This window comes from Crotalus tigris, unplaced genomic scaffold (assembly GCF_016545835.1).
Source record: "Crotalus tigris isolate CLP2741 ecotype Arizona unplaced genomic scaffold, ASM1654583v1 scf7180000021012.54671, whole genome shotgun sequence".
In the NCBI taxonomy this organism is placed as follows: domain Eukaryota; kingdom Metazoa; phylum Chordata; class Lepidosauria; order Squamata; family Viperidae; genus Crotalus; species Crotalus tigris.
The window spans coordinates 24,212-37,955 of NW_024098312.1; the positions used below are offsets into that span (position 1 = coordinate 24,212).

The window sequence follows — 13,744 nt, forward strand, 5'->3', positions numbered from 1 at the left end:
TCCTCTTCCTCCTCCTCTTCCTCCTTCTCCCCCTCTTCCTCCTCCTTCCTTCATCCCCCTCCCTTCTAGCATTGAAGATGTTACCTAGTTGGGTAATGAAACGTCTCCAAGAAAACCACCCAGCTAAGAGAACACCAAGGACCCCACAGTCTTCCTCCCCCTGCTCTTCCTCCTCCTTCCCCTCCTCCTCCTCCTTCTGTCACCTCCCTCCCTTCCAGCATTGAAGATGTTACCTAGTTGGGTAATGAAACGTCTCCAAGAAAACCACCCAGCTCAGAGAATACCAAGGACCCCACAGTCCTTCTTCCTCCTCCTCCCCCTCCTCCTCCTCCCCTCCCCCTCCTCTTCCTCTTCCTCTTCCTCCTCCTCCTTGCCAACCCTACTCTCTTCTATCACTGACAATGTTCCCTAGTTGGGTCACAAAACTTCTGCAAGGATACCTCCCAGCTCAGAGAGCACCAAGGACCCCACAATCTTCTTCTTCCTCCTCTTCCTCCTCCCCCTCCTCCCCCTGCTCCTCCTCTTGCTCTTCCTTCTCCTCCTCCTCTCCCCCCCCCCCGCCAACCCCACCATCAGCCATGATGTCCCCTAGTTTTGTCAGGAAACCTCTGCAAGGGATCCTCTCTTCTCCCAGCGCCTGGGGGGGATCTGTGGCTGTCAAAGTGGGAGGGGGCCTTGGACGGGCTCCGGGCGCAGACTCGGGCCCCGTGGCCCTGACCGTTGGGGGCCAGGCTCCCTCCTGCCCCATAGGCAGCGGCAGGCCTTCTAGATCAGCCAGGGAGGGGGGGGGGATGCCGGTGCCCTCCGCTGGAGGCTCACCAGACGCCCAGATGCTGGCGCGGCCCCGGGGTCTCCCGCACCCGGGGGTGGGACCCCTTTCACGGGCGATGCGGGGATGTCAGCCGGGGACGTGGAGCTGCCGCGGTTCTCCGCCTGGGCGGAGCGGCTGCCGGCGGCGCTGAGCTCAGGAAACTCCGTTTGTTTCCAGGCGCAGAAGCTCCCCGCCCGCCGCCAACGGCTGCCAAAGGCTGGCGCAGCAGATCGGATCACCTTGGGAAGCGGATCCTGCCTGCCGGCCGAAAGCGGGGAGGCTGTTTTCCTGCTGGAAAAGGTGCGCCGGTCCTTCCCCCCCCCCCCCGGGCTGAACGTGCGTTTTCTTCCCGGTTGGTGAGAGGCGCAGAGGCGCCCCTGCCCTCCCCCCGGGCGGAGCTGTCGACGGGGAAGCGCCGCTTAGGCCAGTGTTTCTCAATCTTGACCATTTGAAGGCATGTGGACTTCAACTCCCAGAATTCCACAGCCAGCAACGCTGGCTGTGGAATTCTGGGAGTTGAAGTCCACATGCCTTCAAATGGTCAAGGTTGAGAAACACTGCCTTAGGCAGAGCGGAGACAGGAGCCCCGCCCGCGACGACACAGAACAGGTGCCAGGAAGGTGCAAGGAAGGCCGGCTCCATTAGCTCCGGAAAAGTCCGGGACTCCTCGGCTTACGACCACATCCAAGCCCCCCGCCAAGCTTCTGTCGCTAAGTGAGGCCGTCGTTCAGTGCCTTTGGCCCCGCTTTGCGACCGCGTTAGGGGAATCCTTGCAGCTGTTAAGGTAGTCACACCCTCCTGAAGGGAATTTGGCTTCCCACCTTGACTTTGCTTGGCAGAAGGTCGCAAAAGGGATCGTGTGACCCTCCCCCCCTCCCAGGGATGCTGCGACCGTCGTAAATATGAGCCGGTTGCCGAGCGTCTGGATTTTGATGACATAACCGTGGGGATGCTGCGATGGTCATTACATGTGAAAAATGTTCATAACCCCCATTTTTCAGTACCGTTGTTACTTTGAATGGTCACTAAATGAATAAAGTGAAGGAATGCCTGTACTGGAATGTCTGAAATGGTAAATAGGATTTCCTGCCTGAGCAGGGGGTTGAACTAGATGATCTCCAAGGTCCCTTCCAACTTTATTATGGATCATCGCACAGTCAGCCAGATGTTCAGGCTGGATTTGGCATTTTGTCTACCTATCGAGTCCTTACCCAGAACCTGGGATAGGCAGATGTGGATGAACTTTATTATTATTATTGTTATTATTATTATTGTTATTATTATTATTACTACTACTATTACTACTATTATTACTGCACTGCATTGTGTTACAGACAATCCTTGACTTACGACCTGTCGTTTAATTACCCCTCAAAGTTACAACAGCACTGAAAAAAGTGACTTCTGACCAGTTTTCGCACTTATGATCATTGTGGCATCTCTGTGTCCGCATGATCAGAATTCAGGCCCTTGGCAGCTGACTCGTATTTATGACGGTCGCATTGTCCCGGGGGTGTCACGTGAGCCCCTTTGGCGATCTGACCAACAAAGTCAATGGGGGGGGAAGCCTGATTCACTTAACGACTGTGTGACTACCTTACCAACTGCACTGATTCACTTAACTGGGGCAAGAAAGGACATAAAATGGGGCAAAACTCACTTAACAACTGTCTTGCTTAGCAATGGAAATTTTGGGCTCAGTTGGGGCCGTAAATTGAGGACTACCTGTACGTTACATTATAATATTTATCATATATGTTTCATTTTATCACTTTGTTTATGTGATGGAGGCTCCGAAGGGCCGGTGGCTCCTGTCCTCTGCCTGGACCATGGGTAGGCAACCTTGGCTCTTTTATGACTGGTGGACTTCAACTCCCAGAATTCTTGAGCCAGCATGGGGGATCTATGGCCCCCTTCATGACTGGTGGACTTCAATTCCCAGAATTCCTGAGCCAGCCATGCTGAGGGGAAAGGGAGAGGTTTCCAAGCTGAGTAATGCTGGCTCAGGAATTCTGGGAGTTGAAGTCCATACATGCCAGATGGGTTACCCGCAGCATTTTATAAATGTTTACAAGATATATATTAAGCTTACTCAGGAAAGAAGTTTGTAATGAGGTGTGTTACAAGAGGCTAAATTACCAAATACTTGGACAGAAGCGAATCTCACTTTAATACCAAAAGAAGATTCAGATTTGATACAGATAAAGAACTATAGAGCATCATAATGCGGATTATAAAATGTTTGCCTCAATAATAGCAAAGAGGCTGAAAAGATTTCTGACTGAATTTGTTCATCCAGACCAAAATGGACTTCTACCCAAAAGACAAATAAAAAATAACCTAAAAATTATTTTGGATATCCTGGAATATTATGAAATGCATCCAGGAAAACAAATGGCCCTATTTTTTTTAGATGCACAGAAAGCCTTTGATAATGTAAATTGGCAAAGAAATCGTGGGTGCTCCATCGCTGGAGGTTTTAAAGAAGAGACCGGACAGTCACTTGTCTGATATGGTATACGGTCTCCTGTATGAGCAGGGGGCTGGACTAGAAGACCTCCAAGGTCCCTTCCAACTATTCTATTCTATTCTATTCTATTCTATTCTATTCTATTCTATTATTTTACATTCTATTCCTATTCTATTCTATTCCAATTCCTATTCCTACTCCTATTTTATTCTATTTTCCTATTCTATTCTATTCTATTCTGTTCCTTATTTTAATTCTATTCTATTCTATTCAAATCTATTCTATTCCTATTCCTATTCTATTTTCCTATTCTATTCTATTCTATTCTATTCTATTCTATTCTATTCTATTCTATTCTATTCTATTCCATTCTATTCCTATTCTATTCTATTTTCCTTTCTATTCAGTTCCTTATTTTAATTCTATTCTATGCTACGCTATGCTATGCTATTCTTCTTATCTAGTTCTGTTCTGTTCTGTTCTGTTCTATTCTTCCGATGCCAACGTAAAGCGTCCTGCCAACCCAGAGGTTTCTCTATTCTGCGGCCGCTCAAAGCAGGATTATCGCTTAGCTGGGTGTCTCGGCCCTGAGAAGGGAGGGGCAGCCAGCAATGCCCTGCAGAGATTCCCAGGGGATTTTTTTCCACGCAGGGTGAGGCCCCTGGCAGGTGTTCAGAGGGGCAGGCTGCCAAAATGGCCCTCCTTTAGGGCGAGGCCTCAGAGGGTAAGAGCTGAGCTTCTGGCCGTTCCCAAAGATCAAGCAGGACGGGTCCTTGGGAAGGCTCAGAGCTGATTGTAATGGGATGGGAGACCACCAGGAAGCCCTAGGAACGTAAAACTGATCTGGGAAAAAGTGGGGGAAAAAACTTCTCTTGTCTTTACAGGGGTGGTTCTGTGGCTGCCCCCAACCCTTGCATGCTAGGATTCAAAGTCTTCCGATAAAACTCCAGGGATGTGTCTGCATAATGGGGAGGTGGGGGGTCAGGGTCTTGTCTCAACTTCATGGAGGGGGCTTGAGTTTGCCTACAGCCCCTCCTGGCTTTTCTGGCTGGAGGGAGAGCAACGCCCTCCTGTGTTTTGTTCAGCTGGCATTCAGGTTGGGTTAGACCAGGGGTAGGGCAGCCTTGGCTCTTTTATGACTTGCGGACTTCAACTCCCAGAAATCCTGAGCCAGGCAAGCTCCAGATGATCAGGGGACTGGAGGCTAAAGCATATAAGGAAAGGCTGCTGGAATTGGGTATGTCTAGTTTAATGAAGAGAAGGATGAGGACAGGATAGCAGCCTTCCAGTCTCTCAGGGGCTGCCCTAAAGAAGAGGGAGTCAAGCTATTTTCCAAAGCGCCTGAAGGCAGGACAAGAAGCAACGGATGGAAACTAACCAAGGAGAGAAGCAACCTAGAACTAAGGAGGAACTTCCTGACAGTGAGAACAATTAACCGGTGGAACAACCTGCCTCCAGAAGCGGTGAATGCTCCAACACTGGAGGTTTTTAAGAAGAGACTGGACAGCCATTTGTCTGAAATGGTACAGGATCTCCTGCCTGAGCAGGGGGTTGGACTAGATGACCTCCAAGGTCCCTTCCAACTTTATTATTATTAACAACCTGCCTCCAGAAGCTGTGAATGCTCCAACACTGGAAGTTTTTAAGAAGAGACTGGACAGCCCTTTGTCTGAAATGGTATAGGGTTTCCTGCCTGAGCAGGGGGTTGGACTAGATGACCTCCAAGGTCCCTTCCAACTCTATTATTATTATTATTTTAAGTCATAAAAGAGCCAAGGTTGCCTACCTCTGGGGTAGACATTCCTTCTGCTGATCCTCTGAAGTGGAAGAGCAGAGGATGGGCAGGGTCCCCGGGAGGGGGGAGGGTCAAAGGGGTCCTCTCCTCCTCCTGGCTACCAAAACAGGCCCTTAGCAGGGCCGGATTGTCTCCCCCCCCTCCAAACAGTAAGAAGCCAGCCTTGTTAGGATAAGAAGCCAGAAGAGGGAGACTGAATCCCCCCCCCCGGACCCCCGGCAATCCTTGCCATCCTTTGTAGGGCAAAACACCAGGAAAAGAATAGGGTGGGAGCGCCCTGAGGGAGGAGAAGCAGAAGGGCGCTGGGCCTGGCTGCTGATGCCCATCCCCAAATTCGGCCCGGCCTTTGTTTGCTGTTCTGCCCACCCAGCCACCCTGGCCTGGCATTAAGCCAAGCCCTGCCAGGTGTCCAGACCCTCCAGACCTCAGCGGTGAAAAGAAAGGCAGATGCCGTTCAGGTGCACCCTCCCAGCCCAGAAGGATTTCTCAGCTTTGCCCACTTGAAAATGGGTGGATTTAAATTCCCAGAATTCCCCAGCCAGCACGCTTTAAAACAGATGGACTTCTACTCCCAGAATTCCTTAGCCATCTTGTTTTTAAAAAGTGAGATTTCAACTCCCAGAATTCCCCACCCATCCTGCTTTAAGAGGAATGGACTTCCACTCCCAGAATCCCCCAGCCAGCCTGCTTTGAGAGGGGACGACTTCCACTCCCAGAATCCCCCAGCCAGCCTGCTTTGAGAGGGGACGACTTCCACTCCCAGAATTCCCCAGCCAGCATGCTTTAAAACAGATGGACTTCAACTCCCAGAATTCCTTAGCCATCTTGTTTTAAAAAAGTGAGATTTCTACTCCCAGAATTCCCCACCCATTCTGCTTTAAGAGGAATGGACTTCCACTCCCAGAATTCCGCAGCCAGCATGCTTTAAGAGGGGTGGGCTTCCACTCCCAGAATTCCCCTGCCAGCCTGCTTTAAGAGGGAAGGACTTCCAGAAACCCCCAGCCAGCCTGCTTTAAGACGGCTGGACTTCAACTCCCAGAATTCCGCAGCCAGCCTGCTTTAAGAGGGAAGGACTTCCACTCCCAGAATCCCCCAGCCAGCATGTTGGCTGCGGCATGCTGGGAGTTGAAGTCCATGCATCTGAAAGTTGCTAAGCTTGAGAAAGGCTGTGCCTGCCCATCGCTCCCTCTGCCCTTTGAGCAGCGGAAGCCTCCTAATTTTTGGCGTGTCTGTTCTTGCGCAAGGCCCCTCCGCACCCCCAGTCCGAGGAGCAGGTGCTGGGTGCTTCAAAGAGGCTGCCGGACAGACGTAGGAGTTGAGCCGAGCAGCCGGTTGCATCACCACCCCCCTTGCAAGGGAGGCCGGAGGAGTTCATTGTGTCATTGGGGTGTTTTCCCCAGCACTGCATGTTTTCTTCTTGCGCCAGTAAATTGCGCCTCCACCCCTTGGCGCTGCTCTCTGGGAGCCACTCGGGGCCCTTCTAAGATTTCTGGGATTTTGGAAGAAAAACAGCAGGCCGGCCCGCCTAGGCGCCCTGGGGACATGCTTTAAATATGCATTTTTTTCATGCGCAAAGGAAGCAACAGACACCCGGGCATCCAGCAGCCGAAATGCAGGCTGACCCACTTGGATCAATGGTCCCAATTGTGCTTTTCCCTGACTAACAGACGCTGCGGTCTTTGGGGGGCTTAATTTGGGGGGGGGGAGAAAGGAAGGCATTGGGGATCTTTCACTTTGCGTCCCCTCCCACTGGGTGTCCCCCGTCCTTCCCCAGGGGTGGGTGAAGGGAGGCTGATGCACTGGACAGGAGTTTAGCTGCTGTCAGGTCGTCTGTCTGTGGCCCGGCCCAGGGATACCCAACCTCGTCCACTTTAAGACTTGTGGACTTCTGCTCCCAGAATTCTCCAGACAGAGATATAAAAAAACATCTTTTTATATTGTGGTGACCCAAACTGGGTGCCGTATTCCAAGTGTGGCCTTACCACAGTGTTATAAAGCGGTACTAACACTTCACGTAATCTAGATTCTATCTTCTCTTTGTTAAGGCAGCCCAGCACTGTGTTGGCTTTTTTGGTTGCTGCCGCACGCGGCTGGCTCAGATTTAAGTGGTTGTCCACAAGAACTCCGAGATCCCTCTCACAGTTGCTTCCTAATCTGCAAGGAACGACCTAATCTGTACCCGTGCATTGGGTTTTTCTTGCCTTACTTTTCTCACCGCTGAATTATATCTGTTCCCAAGCCCAAATTGCTGGTGCCTCTGCGGATGGGAAGAAGCACCTCCAGAGATAACGTGACTCACCTTGAAGTAAGGGAAGTGGTCGGTCATGAAGTTGTAAATCTCGCTGACAGGTAGACTCCCGGTTTTGCTGTTCTTGAGGGCCATAAATATGAGGATGCTGTGGAGGAGAGGGAACAAACCATGGTTAGCAGGGACTTGCTTTGCTATATGGGTGGAGGGTGACGGGGGAAAGAACCCCGGGAGATAATAATAATAATAATAATAATAATAATAATAATAATAATAATAATAATAATAATAATAATTCTGGCTTCACAAGACCAAGCCTTAAGGACAAATGCATACAAAGTCAAAATTGAGAAGACAGCAACAGACAGTAAGTGCCGCCTATGCAAAGAAGCTGAAGAAACAGTGGACCACCTGGTAAGCTGTTGCAAGAAGATTGCACAGACTGATTACAAGCAGCGGCATGACAAAGTAGCAACAATGGTGCATTGGAAGATCTGCAAAAAATATCATTTGCCTTAAGCAAAAACTGGTGGGATCATAAAATAGAGAAAGTCATAGAAAATGATAAAATTAAACTGCTCTGGGACTTCAGAATTCAAACAGACAAGCACCTGCAACATAACACCCCGGACTTAACAATTGTCGATAAGTGTCAGAATCCAATTATATTTCATCTTTAATTATCAAACATAGAAACTCCCAATTCTGCCTTCTCTGGATTCTGCCATAAGAGGGAGAAAAGGGGGAGAGCAAAGGGGCTTTATGGCCCTCACTTCCTTCAGCACACTTCAAAGGACTGAATGTGTGTTTATTGTGGCCTCTAAGCTTTAACATATCAAAGAAGAGTAATTGCCTTTCATGTAGTTATCTGAAGTCTCCATCCAGACGGAAGAAGAAAGGGGATGGAATTGTGATACTTGAAACTATCACTGGAAGGGGGGTTGATTGGGTGGGACTACTGGGGAACCCCTTAAAACCTTGAATGGGAGAGCTTGAACCCCAAGTCCTGTCTAGCATGCCTGCAACCATTTTCTCTTAATAAAGGATTCCTGTTGGAAGACTATTCCAAGAGTTCTGTCTTCTTAAGATGCAAAGTGGGGTGGGTCCTTACATTAGACAGGACTTGCAAAATTAATCCACCTGGAAGGTAGACCCTTGCCGGGGGATTTTGCAAAAATTTACCATGTCAGACAACGAAGCAAGAGAGGGAGAAAACTCCCTGGAAAGAGAGCCGCTGACCCAGTTGGAACCTTGCCAGATGTTGGGATCCGAGAGGCCAGATTTCTCAGAAGAAGAAGTGGTGGAGACACAGGACCACAAGCCTCGCTGGTCGATGGGCGTTGGAAAGAAAAGCGAGTGGGGAAAGGAATCAAGAAAAGTGACCCTGAGACGGGGGACCAAGCAACCAGAATGGAAGCAGGAGATGGAGAAATCCCTGCACGCAAGTGAAGAGGGAGGAAGCTGTATGCCGTACTCAGACTGGATCCTAGAGAGAGCTATTGACCTGATGAAGAGAACTCTCAGCTCCCTAGGAGAGGAGATTCCTGAGCCCTACGCCCGCCCCAGTTCCTGGAGCCACAAAGGGAGAGACACCGAGGGGGACGTGGAACCTGCAACCCCAGGGACATTTACTGATCCAGGAGCTCCCACCCCCTACCGGACCCAGATGGAAATCTGGACGGAAGACACTACCACCCACAATGGAGGCACCGATCCATTCCAAGACGTCCACCGTTGGAGGTGAAATTCAAAGGGGAGCCAACACGCTTGGGGTTTTTCCTAACCCAAGTCCTCAGCTACATGGAGGAATATGGGCAGGACATCCCCAGCGACAAAGCCCGCATCCGGATCGTGCAATCTGCCCTGGATGGACCAGCTGCAGATTGGGTGGTGAACCTGCATGACTCCAATGCCCCAGAACTCAGTAACTTCAACCGTTTCATGTCCTCTTTGAGAAGACGATTTGAAGACCCCCTGGCTGATCGCAAAGCCCGTGAAAGAATAACAACGATGAGGCAGGGCAAACGCCCAGTGGCTGAGTATACACAAGAATTCCGAGCCATTGCCAGCAAACTGAATTGGCCAGAAGACATCCTCCTTGGCCGTTTCAAAGACGGACTAAACTATGATCTATATGATGCTTGCCTGCCCCGAGGAGACCCACATCGACTTGAGGAATGGTACGTCTTGGCAGAGGAAGCAGAGATCGACATATTGAAGAGGCATCGCCGAGGAAAACAATGGAGCCGCCCCCCGCCTGAGCTGACACACCAACCGGTGAAATCATCGGATACAGCCAAGAAGCAGATGGGGTGTTTCAAGTGCGGAAGAGAAGGGCATCGAGCTGTAGAATGCCGCTCAAAGGCCCCCCAGCACAACCCAGACAGATCCCCAATCAACAAACCCAGAGGGTATTCAGCTAAGCCAAAAGAAACAGCCATGAAAATGATGGAAATTGCAGAAAACCCCACCTCTGCTCACCAAGGGGAAAGAACTCCAGCCTACACCACAGGGACGGTGGATGCCTCAGATGACAGCTCGGAAGGCGAACCCCTGGTAAGTGGACGCATCACACCCATCTTCAAAACAGTGACTATATTAATCCCCCCCATGCCCGAAGCTGTGAAGGTGAAAGCCTTAATAGACTCTGGCTGCACCCGCTGCCTCATTAGCCCAACACTAGTGGGGAATCTGGGCATCCCATCCAGGAGACTGGAACAACCAATCTCATTTGGCCAGCTAGATGGATCCATAGCAGGGGGGGTGCCAGCTACCCTAGCCACTCTGCCAATACACCTCTCCCTGGGCAACCATGAAGAGGACTTAACGTTTGTGGTGACCCCAGGTATGGAATGCCCAATGATTCTAGGGATGGAATGGTTGAAAAAATGGAACCCCTGGGTAAATTGGAGGACGACAGAAATCAAATTCCCGAAGGGGGACCCTATGGACTTAAAACCCCAAGAGAGGCTACCAGAATCAAGAATAGAAAAAGCATCCATAGGAGAGGAAAAAAGATTAACAGAAATACCAGAGGAATATAGGGACCTTGCTGAAGTCTTCAGTGAGGAGAGGGCGAATGAGCTTCCCCCCCACCGACCCACAGACTGTACCATTGAATTCAAGCCTGGGGCAAAACTCCCGAAGCCCAGATTATACTCCATGAGCCCAAAGGAGAAGGAGGAAATGGAAAGATTTATAAAAAAAAACCTGGAGAGAGGTTTCATTGAACCAGCTAAGCCTAAAGTGGCTGCCCCGGTCCTTTTTAGAGAGAAGAAGGATGGCTCTTTACGTTTATGCGTGGATTATAGGGCCCTGAACACAATCAGTGAAAGCAACCTATACCCGCTGCCCCTCATGAAAGACATGCTGTCACACCTATCGAAAGGGAAAATTTTTTCTAAACTAGACTTAAGGGAAGCTTACTATCGCGTGAGAATCAAGGAAGGGGACGAATGGAAGACTGCATTTAACTGCCCCATGGGGTGCTATCAATTCAAAGTCTTGCCATTTGGATTACAAGGGGGCCCTGCAGTCTTTATGCAATTAATCAATGACGTTCTAAGGGAGCACCTGTTTAAGGGGGTCCTTGTTTACTTGGACGACATTCTTATCTTTACCGAAACAAAAGAAGAACACGTCAAACTTGTCAGAGCGGTTTTAAAGAAGCTGCGAGCCGCTCACCTATATGCCAAACTCTCAAAATGCGAATTCCACCAGGAAAGGATAGACTACCTAGGCTATCGCATATCCCCACAGGGCATTGAAATGGACCCAGAGAAGGTCAGAGCAGTATTAGAATGGGCACCACCCCGCACAAGAAAGCAACTACAAAGTTTCCTGGGCTTTGCAAATTTTTACCGCCAATTCATCCCCTCATTTGCACAGATAGCCTTGCCCCTCACCAACTTACTAAAAACGAAGGGAACATCCTCAGTAAAACCTAGCCAGCCACTAACATGGACAATGGAGTGCCAAGCAGCGTTTGAGAGACTAAAGAGACTTTTTTCTGCCGAACCAGTACTAAGGCACCCAGATATGGACAAGCCCTTCATAATACAGGCAGATGCAAGTGATGTGGCAGTGGGGGCTGTGCTATTACAAGAAAATGATGATGCAGTATTGCAACCCTGTGCATATACATCTAAGAAACTCACGGAAACAGAACAGCGCTGGCCCGTATGGGAGAAGGAGGCTTATGGGATACGTTGGGCATTACTCACGTGGCGACAGTTCCTGGAAGGCAACAAAATCCCCTTCCAGGTATGGACTGATCACAAAAATTTAGAAGCCCTGAAAACTTCCAGGAAACTCAATCCCAAACAAGCCCGCTGGTCCCAGCATTTTCACCAATTCCAATTTAAGCTCAAACATTTACCAGGAAGAAAGAACTTCCTGGCAGATGCACTATCTCGCATGCCCCAATATAACAGCGCACGAACCACAGACTCTAGACCAATAATGGCAGAATCACAACTGGCAGCGCCAGTAACCACAAGAACCCAAGCCAAAATAAAACCACAACTGGACAGCCAAACTGGGATTGAATTCAGAAAAAGTTTGGAAACAGATGATTGGTTCCAGAAAAACAAACATGTGTGCACAATGAGAGACGGATTGCCTTGGGTAGGGGAAAAGTTATATATACCAACAACTCAAAGACTAACTTTCATGCACCTTTGCCATGACACAAAATCAGCAGGGCATTTTGGATTTGTAAAAACTTTACACTTAATTAAACGGCAATTTTGGTGGCCATCAATAAAAAAGGACATAGAAAGTTATGTTGCCAGCTGCCCAACCTGTGCATCAGCAAAGAGGTTGCAAGGGAAATCGCCAGGGCTGTTACAACCAGTGGCAAGTCCCTCAGCCCCCTGGAGGGAAATAGCCATGGATTTTATAGTGGAATTGCCTGAAAGCAATGGGAATACTGTTATCTGGACAGTCACGGACCTATTTTCCAAACAGGTGCACTTTATCCCTTGCCAAAAAATTCCCACTGCAAAGGCCTTAGCAAAACTTTTTATCCAGCACATTTACAGATTGCACGGGGCACCCCAACGCATCATCTCTGATAGGGGAGTGCAATTTACGTCTACATTTTGGAAGGAATTTTTATCCCTCTTAGGGACCACTCAGGGACTGACATCTAGCCATCACCCTCAGACAGATGGACAAGCGGAACGCTGCCAGTCGGTACTTGAGCAATATTTGAGATGTTTTTTAAATTTCCAACAGAGTGATTGGACGGACTTACTTCCTTTTGCAGAAGTTGCCTACAATAATGCAGTCCACTCCAGCACAGGCTACACTCCTTTTCAAATAGCCAACGGCCAAAGTTTCAACCCTATGCCAGAGTTAACCCCAAAAGAACCAACGATCCCTTCACTGAAAGAATGGATGGAAAACCTACAAAACACCTGGCCAATAGTCAGAAAATCACTAGATGAAGCTAGGCGGGCATACAAAGCACAAGCCGATAAAAAAAGGGTTGAGCCTACACCATTCATTATAGGAGAAATGGTGTACTTATCTACAAAATACCTAAAGTCCCTACAGCCCTGTAAAAAACTTGGACCAAAATATATAGGACCTTTTCCAATTAAAAGGATCATAAATCCAGTAACAGTAGAATTAGAATTACCCAAAAACCTCAGGCAAATACACCCAATTTTTCATTGCAGCTTGCTGAAAAGAGAGCATCAGTCACCTCTACGGCCAAAAATCCCCCCCCCACCACCTCCAATCATGGTGGAGGGGGAACAACACTTCGAAATAAAAGAGATCCTTGACTCTAGGAGATATCGTGGAACAACTCAGTACCTAGTTGCCTGGAAACACCTCCCTGCCTCACAAAATGAGTGGGTCCATAAACGTCACGTCAGAGCCCCGAAGCTATTGAAGAAGTTTCACACAGAGTATCCTAACAAGCCTAACTAAATTTTTTACTTGTGTTTTCTTTCAGGTGGATCTCTCTTATTGTTAAGAGGGGCCGGATGTCAGAATCCAATTATATTTCATCTTTAATTATCAAACATAGAAACTCCCAATTCTGCCTTCTCTGGATTCTGCCATAAGAGGGAGAAAAGGGGGAGAGCAAAGGGGCTTTATGGCCCTCACTTCCTTCAGCACACTTCAAAGGACTGAATGTGTGTTTATTGTGGCCTCTAAGCTTTAACATATCAAAGAAGAGTAATTGCCTTTCATGTAGTTATCTGAAGTCTCCATCCAGACGGAAGAAGAAAGGGGATGGAATTGTGATACTTGAAACTATCACTGGAAGGGGGGTTGATTGGGTGGGACTACTGGGGAACCCCTTAAAACCTTGAATGGGAGAGCTTGAACCCCAAGTCCTGTCTAGCATGCCTGCAACCATTTTCTCTTAATAAAGGATTCCTGTTGGAAGAACTATTCCAAGAG

At 48.8% G+C, this 13,744-nt stretch overlaps 1 protein-coding gene across 1 annotated transcript in view; it reads right to left on the bottom strand.

The window, feature by feature from the left end:
* Nucleotides 1–13,744, bottom strand: part of LOC120319935 (forkhead box protein N1-like) — a gene marked incomplete at its 5' end in the record, with an annotated part of 34,419 nt that overhangs the window by 10,905 nt on the left and 9,770 nt on the right. Inside the window, one exon of the mRNA XM_039369302.1 lies at nucleotides 7,376–7,472. Within this exon, the coding sequence (XP_039225236.1) occupies nucleotides 7,376–7,472 (97 nt within the window). The remainder of the gene's footprint in view (nucleotides 1–7,375; nucleotides 7,473–13,744) is intronic.